The 17,497-nt window shown below is 47.7% G+C and overlaps 1 protein-coding gene across 1 annotated transcript in view; it reads left to right on the top strand.

The window, feature by feature from the left end:
• LOC119384162 (acid phosphatase type 7-like) overlaps positions 1-17,497 on the top strand; it is a 515,431-nt gene that overhangs the window by 324,218 nt on the left and 173,716 nt on the right. Inside the window, 1 exon segment of the mRNA XM_037652450.2 lies at positions 16,459-16,530. Coding sequence (XP_037508378.1) covers positions 16,459-16,530 — 72 coding nt within the window.

Below are 17,497 nucleotides of genomic sequence, written 5' to 3'. Positions count from 1 at the left end.
CGGAGTGTTTTACAACGTTTTATCGCGTACCGTCGTTTCGGCAGCGGCAACATGCAACATGGCATGTGTTTCCTGCATCGCTCGGATGCACCAAGCGTTTCGCCTGAGGCTCACCCCACTCGCCGATTGTCGTGCTCATTGCTGTACACTGGCATGAGGTTGAAGTCGGAATGCGCGCGTCTGTGTACAATTGGCCGCCTATAAGAGCCATCGCATTAGCGTTGCCGCATGTTTATGAGTATTACTTGGAGCTTGGAAAGTGCGAATCTTGGTGATGGTTATGGATATGCACTGTGCAGTGCGCCTATAAGAGTGATGTAGGTGCGGACGAAGCGTTCCAGCGTCAAGCTGGGTATCCCCAGCCCCTCATCACTTTCGTCGCAGAGAGCCTGCTCAAGAAAATGCGCCATCGCCTCGCAAAGTTGTGAAGCTAGCGCATCGCGCAGGCAGAAGGCGCCTGTGATAACTTATGTGCACAAGCATTGCCACAACTTCAAAAAGGTGGCCCAGCGGTACAACGTCAAAGTCGTATTCACGACACCACACATGCTGTCTAAGCTCTGCAGAATGACCGACCCAAAGGCAGGGAAGCAGCAGGTCTGTGGCACAAAGCACAGGCCGCCCATTGTTGATTGCGCAGAAGGGGTGGTGTACGAAATTCCTTTAAAGTGCGGAAGAGTGTACGTTGGCCAAAGCGGGAGATGCGCCAACGATAGGCTAAGGGAGCATGCGAAAAATGTAAAAAAATGCGCGTGACGGAAAAGATCTTGAAGGTTTCCTAGCCAGCCATTGTATAACCTAAATAACACTCCGTCATTAAGAGGAGCAAAGCGCGAATCACCCGAGGAAGCATAGAATCAGGACATAATTTCCTATGTGGGGGAGAGTTGTGTAAGCGTGGCATCCCTACAACTTACTGATAAAGAGATGGCGCACCTACGCATGTGTAGTGGATGACGTCTGTGTCGGTCAGCATTAATATATGTGAAATTGTTCCAATAAATGTCTTTGCAAGTTCAGCGCTAGTCGTAGTTTTCGCGATCCCATTCCGCGACCCCAGTTTCGCGACCCCATTCCATTCCGGGGTCACGAAAATGTGGATAATTTCGGAGTCATTCCATTTCCGGAGTGGCATCTCCGCAACACTGGTTCCAAATAAGCAGCAATTCCGTTTAAGTGATTTCTATTCATTGAAAGTCTACTGTGTGGTGTGGTTAGTGGCGCAGAGGCACGGGCACGCAGAGACCGACACGTACACACCGCTTGCTCCGACAAAAGAGTACCCGCTGTTTATTGGCCCAGACATATATAGGCACAGAAGTTACATGGGGCGACACACTCCGGTGGCAGCCTAAATAAAGGGCTCAACTATGGCGACTTCTGCATCTCCCCTCTTGAAGCTTTAACGGTCCGACGGGAGAATAGAGGACGCCAGAGACGCGAAAAGTTTCACAAGCGGCGCGGCGGAACAACACGCCGGCCGTAACGTGTTCGCATCACGTCATCACTACGGGTTCTGGCTTCAGAGGACTGTTGCACCGACTGTCCAAGGGTGATTGTCCAAGTTGATTCCACGTTGTTGGCCGGCTGAGGTTCCTGAAGGGGAACTTGCTGCGATGGTGCTGGCTGTGCAGCTGTTGACGGTGGTTCTCTCCGGAGGCAGTAGATGCAAAAGGCACTAGGTGACGCCGGTTGCGCTGTAGGACGCCACCTCGTTCCGTTTCGACCACATAGCTTCTCTGTCTTTGCCCCTAACTGAAGACCATACCCTGCACTTGGTCAGGTCGTACCCACACACGCTGGCCTGTTTGGAGTGGCGGCAGGTGTCCAGCGCCGTGATGCGTGTTGCAGTCGTCAGCCTGATTCCGCTTGTTAGCAAAGTCCAGCCCAGCTACGTTGCTGGCACGTCAACTCAGAACCAGAGTCCCAAAGCAAGACTCCCAGCTACGTGCCAAGTGGCCACCAAGGAAAGACGTCGCCGCCAAGGACGTGGCTTACAAGCGGAAGCAGACTGACAACTTGACTTCCCTTGCTACTGAAGTCGTGCCAAATACGAGCCTAGCACGCGAAGTGACAGTCGACTTGGTTGAGCTTGGCAACCAGCGTAGGGTAGTCGCTTGGAACGGTGGATACTTCGGCTCCGGAGTCTACCTTGAACTGCCCTGTGTAGTTGTCAACGGTGACGTCGACGAAATTGGCCGTGGCCGGCGTCGCGACGGCGTGCAGGTGAATGGAGCCGAGCCTGTTCTACTAGTACTTCCACGACCAGCATACTTCGGCAAAGTGGCCTTTCTTTTTTGGACAAGTTGCAGGCGGAGCGTCGAGCCGGGCAGTCAGAACGTCGGTGAGGCGCGCGGCCGAAAAAATCACATGTGGACAGCTTGAGTGAGCGCTCTGTTTGCGGCTGCGGCGTAATAGGCTTAGCTTCCGATCGACGACGACGAACTTATTAGATTTTATGGCGTCGAGGTTGAGCTTGCGGGCGTACTCGGTGCTGTTCTGGGACGACGCCTTTTCCTTCTCGGCGTCCTCAGATTGACGGGCCTGTGTTCAAGCCTCCTTGAGCGTCAGCTTCGCGTTTCGGCACAGCTGTTACGAGAGACGAGAGTCACGGAGGCCGACGACGAGCCGGCCATGTACGAGCCTTTCTTCGACAGCACCTGACGGGTAGCTGCAGCGCTTCACCATCCTGCACAGTTCTGCGTAGTACGTGTCGACGCTTTCGTCGGATAGCTGAACACGTCGGTGGAACCGCGGCAACTCGTAGAGCTCATTTGCCGGGTGCTCTGTGAAGCGGGCGGCAACGACTAGGTATGAGGCGAGCGACTGGGCGTCGAGCGAAAATGTCTCGAAGAGCGGGCGGGCCTCCAGGCCCATGCAGTACCTCCGACGCTTTTGTCACTCCTGAAACCGCAGTCTTCGTAGCAGCTGAGTCATGTCGCCATGTTCCCGGTTTTGCCAAGCTGAACGGTGCCGGTGGCTGGAGGTTGGCGCTCTGCAGTTTCGGCGGCTCGCTGGTCTCGAGGGGCATCGCGCTGCCGTCCTGTCGTGGCGAGGCTGGAGGCTGGGGGCGTTAATTTTTCGCTTCTGACACCACGTCGCGTGGTTAGTGCCGCACGGGCACGCAGAAACGTACACGCTGCTGGGATGAATGAGCACCCGCTCCTTTTGGGCCCAAGCATATATAGGCACACAACATACAGGGGCGCCACGCTCCGGTGGCAGCATATAAAGGGCTCAAGTGTGGCGACCTCTGCATACTGTATTTCGATTTTCTTTATTGGCTGTCAAGTGTTCATTGAATGATGCGTGATGGTTGTTGGAGTTAGACCATTCGGCTATTTAGCATTTAGCAGCTGTTTATTGTTTATGCCGTCATTCGCTATTTCTTCACCTCATATATCATTTAGCCAGCCTTGCAGGTCCTGGTTTATATATCTCGTAATGTTTACATCGAAATTTTGCTGAAGGTTTGGTGTTACAAGCAGGACATGCAAGACAATGCAGTCTGCCTACTGCGAAATAAGTGCAGCGAAACAGCATCTTGGAGCCTATTTGTTTCGGCGACTTTCGAGAATTAGGCTGCCTATATGATATGCAAATAACCAGTGAGTTTTCCGAATCATCTGTGGTGTTTATTAACGCTGATTTTTATTATAGCATCTTACCATGATGACTTAAGCTATTTCATAACACAAGTAAGTGTACAGAAGCAGTCGTGCAAAATCATTTTGTACTTCAGTTTAGAGGTCGCTGCTGAGGACATATTCTGAGACGATAACTTTTGGAGACAGTGCCGCTTTTCGTGACATGCAATTTCATGTAACCTATGACTGAAGTGACTGCTTGCGAGCGTTCGCCCAACCGCCCAGACATTTTTCCCTCGAATTTCGAAAAATATGCGTTCCAACGAAAAAGCGAAGCTGTGAATGCGATGGCAACATGTCGTAATGTTATACCCCTGTCCTACGGGCACCCGCTAACTACGTGCAACTCCCTCGTCGTTACGTCAACGGAGATGCGGTGCGTGTCACACGGTCTCCCTTACGCCAAGGAAGTTAAACGAAGCGTTTCGCAAAGTGATTTCGGCGATCACCATTAGCGGCGGAATGCAGTACTCTCGTCCCCAGAAATCTGTAGTTACGGTAAAAACCGCAAATATAAAACAGGCGCAGTCAACACAATAATGAATTTTATTAATATTGAAAGTTATTTCACTGCATAATCCAGTGATAACGTGTGGTTAACGAAAGAAAACCGTATAAGTGCCGTACTCGCCGCACATACTCTCCGCACTAGGCCTCGCGAAAAGTCGTCTTGCCGCCATTTTGAATGCGTCTCCGAGTCCGTGTGCACCGTTGTGTTTACGTCTGTGCATCTCGTTCCGTTCTTATTGCGGTGCTCTTCATTCTACTTCTGCACTACCAATAGTCATAGCAGTCGAGAGACGCAGGTTTTTTGCTTCTTCGTCGACGCCGGCTCTCGTACTGGCAGCAGTCGGGCTGTTGTGGGAGCCATCCGCAGAAAGGCTTCGTGGACTGTACGTGAGACCTGTGCCCAGCCGATATTGGAAAAGACAACATGATCTGGGTGGTAGCGCAACTTCAAAGAGCTCGACAACTTACAGTGTGTTTGACAATCGGCACGTGTAGAGAAGACGCGTAGCAAAACAAACGTACAGCGTTGCCAGCACTCCTGTCAAAATTACTGTCAGCATGCTTGCAAGTACACGTTTCTGTGATAAAGACAATTTTTTTTCTATCGATGTGATAAGAATATACTTTTTATAATCACACGTACCATTGAGAATGTTTTCAGCGTGATCAGACGCGAAATCTTGCATGCAGACTGTAGGTACATCATCGCCTAATGGACCCCTTGCGGCTTCTGTCCAAAGCTCGTAAAACCGCCGTGTGACATGGGCACAACTCCATCTCCGTCGAACCAGGCCCCGGAAAGTCTCAAGTTCCAGCGATCGCCGCCGAGGGCGAAAAAGTCATCCGCGGCGAGTTCCGTCGAGATGCGCGTATAGTGGAACTACTAACTCCTCTTTTAGCGGTCGGATAAGTTCGCATTTTTCGTGTTAGGGCCGCTCAACGTGGCCAAAACGTTTTATTTCAGAGTGTATCAGAAGATTGTTAGAAGCTTAGTTACCGTGTCATTTTTCATAAAGCTAGTAGGGACAAGTTTTTGTGTTACTTCTAGATAATAAAAGAGCTTGATTGTTTGAGGACAAGTATTGAGATTACACTGACACTCGAAAAACAGCAGCCTATTGGAATCGATTGCGCTTCAGACGTTTATTCCATTAAAATTGTAGCGCGGTCGTTTTCTTTGATCGGCGCCACGCATCTCCGTTTTAAATAACTTTTGATATAGCAATGTGAATTTGTGTGCCAAACTTCACATGCCGCTGTCATAAAGAGAACGCGTCTAAAGCCTGTGAATCACGTCAGCTGCGGCGCTTCACCGGCTGCACCAACATTTATAGATACTTTATAAACGTTGGGCTGTACAGCTTCCAGCATGAAAATTCAATGTCGGCAAAGATCACGGAGACTACCTACGACAACGGAATAACCATGCACCATGTGGGCGTGCGCACCGGTGAGTGAAAATGCACTGCTTTGCACTTGAACATAGCTCTTTCTTTCATGCGCTACGGTTTTTGTTATTTCAAAAGGTTTTATTTCTCGTCCAGCTGATCAGATGCACCGCTGATGACATTTTCTAAGATTAGTTACTTCGATATCACTTTTGCAGAAAATATCTTTCTTGCTAAACTTTGTAACACAGATCACAGCATAAGTTTTACCTATTTCTGCACAAATGGATCTTCTGCGATAAATGCTCATAAAGGCAATGTATGGCAGACGCAGTGAACTTATAGTGTGTATACGCATTTTTACATTTTCTTAAGTTTACAATCGTATATATTACATTTGCAAATATCGTATAGTTTATAGAGTTGGGCAATTAACTAACTTAGTATCCTCTATTTGAGGTTTGGTGAGACACTGTCCACTGAAGGTCACCACTAAAACAAATTCACAAGCAAAGCAATGTTATGTAAATACTATTTTTCTCATGCAGTGTTCACATATATATAGTCTTCTCAGACATATATCACAAATCCACTCACGCTTCTACCATAGTAATCGTCGTTTTTTCCTCTTCCAACCCAGCCACAGCCACCAAGAAACTGCTCATATCAGCATACGCTTTGATGCTGTATCTCTGAACCTACCTCAAGTCAGCAGAGGATGTGCCATTACTAAAAGTAAACTCTTGGTCCGAAATCCTCACAAGGTATGGTTGTGGACTTTTCACTTATTGAACCGATTTTTCTTTCATTTCTTTCTTGCTTTTTCTCATGACTCATTTTTTTCTTCTTCTCAGCAAACTGGACAAAAGAGAGATCATTGGTTTCCAAGCTACCCACACCAAGTCGTAAGAGGCTCAAGAGTCGCCACAGTGACAACCCTATGCACCACCAATGTTTACCAGGCGGACAAATGCAAGCCTTACGCTGAAAAGCAGTGATAGTGTACGCTATGTTGATGCAGTACAAAATTCGGTGCACAAATTATTGTTTCTTGCTTCACGCATTACTCAGTTTAGAGGACGTGTGGTGGCTTCAAATTTCTTGGATGGTGCATGTGATGTGGTACACATACTGTACTTTAATCTACGAGTCAAATTTTGCATAGAGTATCACATGTAACTTGGTAGCAAGTGGGCCAGTAGTAGTGCACATTTAGCAGCACTTCTTTTTCACACTGAGTATAGATTGCTCTAACTGTGAAGGCTGTTGCAAAGCAATGGCAGGCAAAGCTGCAGTAGTGCTGAAACAAAAGGCTATGTGTACCGCTTGCTTGTAGGGAGCGACATTGTGAAGGTTCTGAAACAGGAAACTGTGTGCAAACACTCGCGCCCTCATTAAACAAGACATTTCGTGCAGTGGTCACCTGGCAAGTAGTTTCCGGGTCACTACTATACTTATTCGAAGGTCGCAGGTTCGGACCCTGCCGGCGGCAAGTCATCTTTTCGTCCACTTTATTTTCTTCACATTTATATTCTAAAATACTACAGATAACACCCCCTATACTTTCCTTGGCGTTATTGTTTGTTAGTTCTCATTAATATTGTGTCTAACAAAGATAAACGAGCCCTTAAAAAATCATCTGCTTTCCTTCATTCATAGCGAGGGTATCGTCCTGGCAGACTTAATGCCTTCAGGTAGTATGCGAGGGATTATTGGTCAGCCGCCAGCTCGTAAAAAGATTACGTGCTACGTGACGCCAACAGGCAAAAAAAGTGTTCTACACTCGCCGCCCTGGCTGCGATTGGCGCTGACTATCACTCCTTGGTTTAAATGAACATATATACCCCAGAAAGTGGACGGGAGGATGATCGCCGCCGTAGCTCAGTGGTAGAGCATCGGACGCGTTATTCGCAGGTCGCAGGTTCGGTCCCTGCCGGCGGCAAGTCAACTTTTCGTCCATTTTACTTTCTTCGCATTTATATTCTAAAATACTACAGATAACACCCCCTATACTTTCCTTGGCTTTATTGTCTGTTAGTTCTCATTAATATGGTGCCTAAGAAAGATGAACGAGCCCTTAAAATCATCTGCTTTCCTTTACTCTGGAATAAATAACGTTTGATGATGGGAGTAGACGAATGAAAGCATGTGCATTAGGATATTTTGGGCAGGTTTCTATGAAACAGGCTGTTGAATTTGTAAAGCATTTGAAAAAAGAGTTTTTAGCTTTATTCAATGAAATTTGCCAACACGTAAATAGGATAATATATAAATGGACTCATCCAGAAAAGAGGGTACAGCACCGTTGCATTTGTGCAAGCAGTTTGTTTTGTATGTGCAGTTGAACCACAAAGAAGTAGTAAATAATATTTTTTCTAGATAACAGACCTGACAGATGACAGATGAGTTTTTAAAAGTATGTTTATTTTTAAGATGACAATAAATGAGTGCACTGAATAGATATAAGCAGTGTTCATTGGAGTTGGCCAGTGTTTGTGCATGTGAAAGGATTGAATGTGTAATAACTGCTATTTCCTGAACCGTTCAACGTGCCGTTGGCTTTCTCGGCCCCCCAGAAGCTCGCTCAGCTGAGCCGTCGCACCACCTGTGCGGAGGAAAAGGGAGGCTGCAAAAAGAACCATGAACGACGTTTCGTTCAGTGTGCCAGCAACGTCGTGTACGAGATTCCCCTGACCTGCGGCAAAGTATATATCGGCCAGACGGGGCGCTGCCTCAATGACCGGCTCAGGGAACACGCAAGAAATCTAACTAACAAAGAGCGAAGCCATCTTGTCGACCATTGCATGACATGCCCGAATTGTGAACCACGTTTCCGATGCGCAAAAATTGTTGGTAGCAGCAGACAAAAAACGGCTCGTGAAACGTTAGAAGCGTTTCTAATCAGGAAAGCAGGTGAGGCGTGTGTCAGCGACACTTCCATTGCGCTTTACAAAGCTGAAATTGATTTTCTTTCGCGATATTTTTGATGTTTTCCGAGGATTGTTGTGACGTTGCGCCTGCGCAGCCTGTTGGTATATATGCCTGGAGATCTGCCTTCAATAAATCAGTTGTTAGTTTGCGCCTGTGCTCGTCTGGTCTTCTCTTGTGTTGTGTGGTGTTGCGCCTTTAACGATGGTTCCCATGTGTAATATAGCGTGGCAGAAGAGTAAAATAACAACCAGTCATCACACAATGCTAATAGCGCAAAGAGTGTGTGGTTTAATGCTTCCAACCAGTGTTGCGGAGTTACCACTCCGGAATTGCATTGACTCCGGAATCTTCAACATTTTCGCGACCCCGCAATGGAATGGGGACAACGCTCGGAAGAATGGAACGGGAACGGAATTACGTCTTTTTCCGAAAATAAAGGACGTTTTCGTCTACGTGCTGTTTTTCAAGCTTCAAACGTTAGTAAGTTAGAGCCTCGCAAGTTAACACTAAAGCAGTATTCTTAAAATGGCTTAGCTTATTACAAGCACGGTTCTTAATACATTTGATGACATCAGCTTCATGGGGCGTTCATTCTTAACTCGATAAAACTATCAAGATGCCTTTCCTACGCTGAGGAATTACAGGAATAGAATTGGACTGCCAGGCCATTCCCTGAGTGTCAATGGGCTAAGCGGGTACCGCGATTCTCCGAAGAATAAAGAAAAATGGCATAGTGGGAACTTCGCTACTTCAGAAAAATTGCGACGATTTATGACGTAGTGGGTACGTTGCATGTTTACTTGTATTAGTTGTCCCAAGAGATAACAACGGCCTCTACAAAGTCCGCTCTTCTAGCTTTTGCTGTGACTTGCTGCGTGTTTCACGCAGGCCTGGAGATCTTTTTATCAGAACAGCGGTCTCGCACATCAGAGAGTACACTCAATGACGTGCTGCTTCTGAGATCGTGCTCACTCCCTTGACACAAAGAATTAAGCCAACTAAAAAAATTCGTATTTTTCTTGTGAGAAAATAAATACCATGACTTTGAAATGAATGCTGGTTTGTGCTAGTTGGTAGGAATACGCGGTACAGTTACTTCCGCTCCTCTGAAGAACGTGTTTTACCCTTGTCCCATTAAGAGGAGAGCAAGTAACTACATCACAAATCCAACGTTTTTTTTAATGATTGCTTTACGTTTTTCATATTTTCTTTTTTTATACAAAGAAAAGAAAACCGTTACGAACCGTTACGGAACGTTTTTTTTTTTCGTCCCGGAACAGAAACGAAACGGAACTTTTTGCGGTGAAACGAAACTAAAACCGAAACGAAAAACATTTCGTTCCGACACCCTGCTGTAAACTGTCCGTCCGTTGAAGTCCAGAGTTCGACGGAAACCCGTCTGGTCGGGAAAATTCATGGTGGGAATGGCAAGCACCGACCAATCGTTGAAACAAACACATAAATTGACGTTTCGGCCCCGCTACGGGGGCCTTGTTCACAAGGAATGAAAGTTTTTAGGGCATGGGTTATATGGGCTTGATGATGTGACGTAAGCATCGAGTGTATATCGGGGGCAGATTGCCTGAGTTGCGGTTGAGCGTGTTATCGGTCGTTTGAATGTGAAGGGATTCAAGATGAAGCCTAGCTGATTTGTTCTTTTCTTTTCCTATTATCTTCGCGCTATCCCAGTCGATGTCATGGCTCGTGGACACTGCGTACTCAGCTAGCGCGTTAGTTGCCACGTGCTTGGTTTTCACGTCATAGCTGTGCTGTTTAATTCTTTTTCCAAAGTCGCCTGTTTCACCGATGTAGACTTGGTTACAATAGGCGCAAGGAATTCTGTACACGACGCCCGGGAACTTCTCCTTATCGAGTTTGTCTTTCACCGTCCCCACAGCTTGTCTGAGCTTGCGCGTAGGCACGTGAGCGACGTCGACTTCATACCCCCAAAGGATTCGGGACAGACCGCTTATGCCGGGGACGTACGGCACAGGAATCCTTTTTCTCCTCCCCTTGTCGTTGTGTTGTTGAGAGTCATTTGGCGTAGGATGAGCTAGGCTCTTTTTAACAGCTTGAATGAGCGAACTGGGGTAGCCCGAAGATGAGAGGTCACGGCGTATCGTGGCTAGCTCGGCCGCTTGGTTTTCTGGAGTTGAGGAAAGTTTCTCCGCCCTACGTACAAGTGAAGCGACCACCGACTTCTTCTGACACATCAGGTGCACAGAGCTGAAACTTAGGTACTTGCCAGTGTGCGTTTCCTTCCTGAAGACACTGAACGACAACCTACTGCCGTCGCGTTTCACGAGCACGTCCAAAAATGGCAGACGACCATTAACTTCTTCCTCTGTCGTGAACTGTATGGCTGGATTCATGCTATTAGGGTGCAGAAGAAAAGCGCTCAAAGCAGACTTCTTAACCACTGAGAAACAGTCGTCCACGTAGCGTAGGAATACCCTTGGACGTGAGCTGAAACTAGACAGGGCACGGGACTCCAGTGACTCCATTGCCAAGTTCGCTGCGGTGACTGAGATCGAGGCTCCCATTGCGGTTCCATGGACTTGCTTGAAGAACTTTTTCTGGAACGTGAGGTATGTGTTGCTCAGACAAAACTCGAGAAGTCTGCTGAGATCTGGAGCCTCGAGCGGTGTCCTTTCTGGAAGACTTGGGTCCGATTCGAGAGCGTCAGTGCAGACCTTGACGGCGAAGTCAATGGGCACGCTTGTGTAAAGTGACTTCACATCGAAGGACACCATGATCTCGTCGTCATGTAGGGCCGTGTTGCGAACCTTTTCAATAAAGTCGTACGAGTTCCGTACGTGCGCTTCAGTTTTGCCGACCAAAGGGGAGATAATCCTGTGAAGGTAATTCGATAACTTGTGGAGAGGCGAGCGGTGAAGTCGACAATTGGGCGCATAGGGACGCCCTCCTTGTGTATCTGGGGTAATCCGTACAGAGCGGGAGCGGAGCCATTGTTACACAGAAGAGAAAAATACAGCGACTTTTGCTGAGGAGGCACAAACCGAAATCCGTCAGCCAGTAGCTTCTGCAAGTCCCTTTGCACTTTTGCAGTGGGATCACGATTCAAGGGAACGTACGTTCGATCGTCCTCGAGCATGAGTCGCATCTTGTTTTCGTAGTCTTGTGTGTCCAACACGACAGTGGCGTTTCCCTTATCGGCGGGGAGTATAACGATATCCTTATTGTCAAGCAGTCTTTTTAGTGCCTTGCGTTCCTCGGGCGACAAAGGATCAAACTCTTGATTCCGGCGTAGCTTCGAAAGTACACAGACGACACGGGTACGTGCTTCATCGCGTCGTCTGCCATTTTTGGACGTGCTCGTGAAACGCGACGGCAGTAGGTTGTCGTTCAGTGTCTTAAGGAAGGAAACTCACACTGGCAAGTACCTAAGTTTCAGCTCTGTGCACCGGATGTGTCAGAAGTTGGTGGTCGCTTCACTTGTACGTAGGGCGGAGAAACTTTCCTCAACTCCGGAGAACCAAGCGGCCGAGCTAGCCACGATACGCCGTGACCTCTCATCTTCGGGCTACCCCAGTTCGCTCATTCAAGCTGTTAAAAAGAGCCTAGCTCATCCTACGCCAAATGACTCTCAACAACACAACGACAAGGGGAGGAGAAAAAGGATTCCTGTGCCGTACGTCCCCGGCATAAGCGAAGGTCTGTCCCGAATCCTTCGAGGGTATGAAGTCGACGTCGCTCACGTGCCTACGCGCAAGCTCAGACAAGCTGTGGGGACGGTGAAAGACAAACTCGATAAGGAGAAGTTCCCGGGCGTCGTGTACAGAATTCCTTGCGCCGATTGTAATCAAGTCTACATCGGTGAAACAGGCGACTTTGGAAAAAGAATTAAACAGCACAGCTATGACGTGAAAACCAAGCACGTGGCAACTAACGCGCTAGCTGAGCACGCAGTGTCCACGAGCCATGACATCGACTGGGATAGCGCGAAGATAATAGGAAAAGAAAAGAACAAATCAGCTAGGCTTCATCTTGAATCCCTTCACATTCAAACGACCGATAACACGCTCAACCGCAACTCAGGCAATCTGCCCCCGATATACACTCGATGCTTACGTCACATCATCAAGCCCATATAACCCATGCCCTAAAAACTTTCATTCCTTGTGAACAAGGCCCCCGTAGCGGGGCCGAAACGTCAATTTATGTTTGTTTCAACGATTGGTCAGTGCTTGCCATTCCCACCATGTCCGTCCGTTCGAAGAATCAAATGATCTGGCGCCTTTTCCATTGGTTTCGTTCTCGCCTTCACTACCCTTCTTACAGACGATATCTCCTCGCCACTTATTTTTTTACAAAGCACGCGTACAATGTCAACACTAAGCGTTGAATCTATGAGGATTTCGCGCTTGTCGGCTACCCCGTTATCTCCGCTTGCACAGTCAGGAACGCACAAAATGGAGTGAAATTAGGTTGATCGCGCACGATGGTCATGCGAGACAAGGAAGAACTGGTAGGCAACTGCATGGCAACGTAGGATGGGAGACAATTCAGAAGTGATATTTCTCGTATGTTGACCTATCGAGAGTATGTGCCCGAATGGTGTCAGGTGAATCACCGTTCTGGCGTCACTAAGTACGCCGAAAAGACGAGAAACGCCAAGAGAAAATAACGCGCTCGTTCTTTAACAGCTACGCTGTTCTAGCTCGGCGTAATGTGTTTGACCGTGCCCGAAAACTATCATCAACATGTATCGGTATGAGCCACAAAATTTGGGCAAATCCCTCTACGGCGTGGCCTGTAATAACCCTGACGGGTGACGGAACGAGTACAAAGAGAGAGGGAGAGAAAGAAAGAAACAAACAAACAGGAAGATGGAAAGAAAGATGTAAATAAAAAAAATTCTGCGCGAGGCTGGATTCGAAGCCACGTACCCTTGATCGGAAGGCGAGCATCCTACCACTCAGCTATTCTGCAGGCACGCTAGCCGGGCATAGCCTTGTATAGTATAGTGTAGCTAGGCGGTTGGAAAGGGAAGTGGGGATGAGGAGCAGAGATGTATTGGTGAGGAGGAGGGAAAAGAGAGTAAAGTGTAACACAGAAAGAATGAGAAAGAGAAATATAGCGAATGAAATGCAGAACGAAAAAGAAATAGAGACAGAGGGAGCATCAACGAAAGACAGAGAAAAACGTAGAGAGAAAAAGAGGAAGCAAGCATCGCGTCGTCTAGCGACCAGATACGGCACCACCTGGCCAAGCCGCGCACGCGCAGTACCTAAGCCACGCCCACCGACGGAAACACCGCGCGCAACCTCCGCTCTATAGTGCAAAGCCAGGCTGCGCCCGGCCGTGTACAGACAGTGATGGGGCGTCCTAAGAAAGCGCGTACTCCCGAGGAGGAAGCCGCGCATCTCGCAGCTAGACGTGTCGGTCAAAGGGGAGTACAAGCGGTGATGGACCCGTGCTTCGCTGTGCCAAGCTTTGCGAGACTTAGTGCAAACTGGCCGCATCTTTTGGATTTCCATAGGCTGTTTTGGGGCCCTTTAAAAAGACAGGGCATGCAGACACGGACACAAGAATGTAGTCAAGATGCCACAAGTGCCGCTAAACATTGAAAAATCGTACAGCGGCGGAAGAAGTAGACACAAATACTTATCTACGCATTCCCAGGCGAGCGGCAATACCTATCAATGAGGTGGGTGTGTTGGTCTATGTGAGAGATAACTGTTCACTCTCTTGACTTCTATTTTAGGTCGGTCTTTACCCATGCTGTCTGTTATTGCGATAGTCTCGACGGGATTGTGCCGTCGCCGTTGCCGTCGTATTCCGTATAAAGTCCAAATTGATAACATCCCCACGCGCATCGTATGTTCTACCCGGGGGTAAAAGCGCGCGAGCTGGGGCAACGAACGCGGCTGATGCAGAGATCAAACGAGCCGGCCCATCTCCTTCGCTCGGAGGGCGCATCCGATAACATTCCCCCGCGTGTTAGACCTGCCGTCGAATGCTGCTCAAGCAGAGAGGAAACGGCCCGCCCGTCTTGATCGAGCATAAAAGGACGCGGGGGAAGGGGGAGTTATCGCTCGAGCTCCAACTGCCAACTTTGATTCTAAGGGCGCGGTCGCGATCGCTGACGCGCGCTCTATCTCGGCAGACATCAGCGGACGGCTCGTATACTCTTCTACGTGCTGCGCTTCAAACGCGAAGAGACTGCGAAAAGCGCAGCTCTCCCTGGAGCAGCCGTCTACTTCTACACCATCGTTATGTAGAGTTACGCGCGATCATATCCAAAAGAGTTAGCTGCCAGCCTTAGTTGGTATAACATTACGATTTCGTGCTATCGCATTCATTGCTTCGCGCTTGCGGTGAAACTGATATTTTAACATAAGTACATAACAACTAGCTTAGCTCTCTTTTTTTTCTCCATGGTTGAAGCGCAGTCCGTCCCTCTCATATTCTGTCGAGAGTTGTGAAAGCTTCGTGACGTCAGAATGACGTTGCAGAAGAAAACCTGAAACAGAGGGCGCGCTGATCGACGAGCTTTGGCCAATCAGCGGCGGCTGAACTGGGCAGCCTATTACATAGACAGATCGAGAAGAGACCCCCGGTGAAGTGATGTATTTTGTGTCTTGATCGGCCTTTGGGTCAAAAGAAAAGACTATCGGCGGCGCGCCGAAATGTTTGCGGCGGCGGCGGCGGCGGCGGCGTCGTCGTGATCACTCTCGGGGCTTCGGCGGCTGCGGCGCACAGGTCTACATGAGAGCGACTACTTGACATGAATGTCCCGATTCATCGATCAGCAAGAACTGTACAGTGTGTCGACTTCCCTGTGCTGGAACGGCCGAACCATACAGGCTCCGCTGTAGTCGAGACATGTTTTTCACAATGTCTCACACATGGTTGCACATTATATAATGTTTGCTGTTTGCTTGATATGTTTTCCGCTAGATGCACATAGTTGTTCATTTTTCGAGCTGTTAGTTGTGTTTTTCGCGGCGATGGGTGCACTATACCGGCTTTTTCGAAGCCTGGCGTCGCGCTAAAAACGTACTTTGATGGCCTCGCACATGCGCCTACCGAAATCGCCGAATGGGCTCAGTCTCGTCGTGACACCTGCCGAACAAAATAAAGAAGAATCCCTCAAGGCTGTGCTTAGTTTGCGAGGCACACGGCGAGAAGTGCGAGAGCCGATGGGAGTGCGAAAGATGTGAAGTTGGTCTTCACACGCCTTCCTACTTCTAAGTTTTTCACACACAAAAATCGCACTGAAACAGTTGATGCAGTTAAGCGTCACCTTGCACGATTGTGCGCTTCTGCCATGCAACATCAAATGCGTTAAGGAGACTCCTTCCACTACATGACATTTATGTAGTGTTTTTTTCCCGAAGCAGTTGCAAGTAACATCGTGGCTTTGTGGTAGGACACCTGCTTGCCACACAAACGGCCCGGGTTCGATCCTCAATGGGAACGAATATTTTTATTGTTTATTTTATTTTCATCTTTCTCGACTCTTCGGTGAGGGAGAAATTTTCGCGCAAGTCAAACGACGCCGTCACCGACGCCGACACCGGAACTTCTGCGAAACGAGATCTCTAACGCTATCGCGTTAAAAATGCAGCATTAATCGATTGGCTGGCTGTTTCGCATGAAATTACGCATGAAGTACCTGAAAGCAATAAATCTGAGCGACCGCCTGTAGACTGGATGTGCTCCACAAAATGTGCTCGTCATTGTGTCTATCTCTCTTCTCTTCATCTGTCTCTCTTTTCGCCCCTTTACCCCTCTCCCCCAGTGCACGGTAGAAGACCGAAAGTGCGTCTGGCTAACCTCCCTGTCTTTCCTTGCTTCTCTCTCTTTACCAAGTATGGATTCCCAACTGGCCCAAACTTCTACTTTTCTAATGTCGTATAAATATTTTCCACTTCCTTCCTGAAAGAGCTTATTGCATGTAAATTTGATATTATTTTAAATTCAATCACTATTTCTTGCCACCCTTCTTGTGATAGGTCTACAACGGCAGTGTTGAAGAACCTTACACAAACCCTGGAGCACCAGTGCATATTATCACGGGATCAGCTGTAAGTAACTTTATCTTCTCCAAATAGAAGCATTTTGCACATTACACATTCATGCGCTGCGATGTTTGTTGATTACTATCAATATTATCATTCGTATTATTAGTACTATTATTATTTCATACCGCAATACTACCTAATATTTAACACGAAAATGTTTTATGCCGGGGTCCACCAAGATTTTCATGACGTATTTCCGTCACGGAAATACGTCAGCAAAATGAACGCCATCAAATGGCAAAGAAAAAAACTATAAGAAAAAGTTCCGTTGACAGGAGTCGAACCCATGACCTCTTGGTCCGCGACGATGGCTGGCGGGCGTGTAGCCTACTGCGGTACCGCCAAACACATAACGGAGCAATGGCGTACCAACTCGTTCGCGAGTGGGGGGCTGGCGTCGCTCACTCTGTCCGCCGGATATATATATATATATATATATATATATATATATATATATATATATATATATATATATATATATATATGAAAACAAGACATCTAAATAGCGCGAACATCAGGGATGAAAGACAGGGGAATGTGACACACAAGCGCTAACTTCCAACTGAATTTTATTGAAGAAAACACATGAATATATAGGGTAACACCACGCCTGCGCAGCTTCACATCTACGTAACCACATTCACTCCTAGGTGATAAGATTTATCTCTCTAAAGGCACACCACCAGTTACATATAACAAAATAAAAGTTAATAAATCACATACCGCTATCTTGCAATACGCCCAAAAAACATAGTTCCTTTGCTGACAGAGCAATGGAAGGCACGCTTATACAATGCCTAACATCCTTGGCCATCTCTGCTGCTTCTACTATCTCTCACGTTTTTTGGTCATCATGGGTGAACAGTACTGCACATTTTTCAAGATAGTGGTATGTGATTTATTAACTTTTATTTTGTTATATGTAACTGGTGGTGCGCCTTTAGAGAGATAAATCTTATCACCTAGGAGT

Source organism: Rhipicephalus sanguineus, chromosome 2 (genome assembly GCF_013339695.2).
Source record: "Rhipicephalus sanguineus isolate Rsan-2018 chromosome 2, BIME_Rsan_1.4, whole genome shotgun sequence".
NCBI classification, from domain to species: Eukaryota; Metazoa; Arthropoda; class Arachnida; order Ixodida; family Ixodidae; genus Rhipicephalus; species Rhipicephalus sanguineus.
The sequence above is the reverse complement of the archived record's forward strand: the minus strand, read 5'-3'. Positions and strand labels throughout refer to the sequence as shown.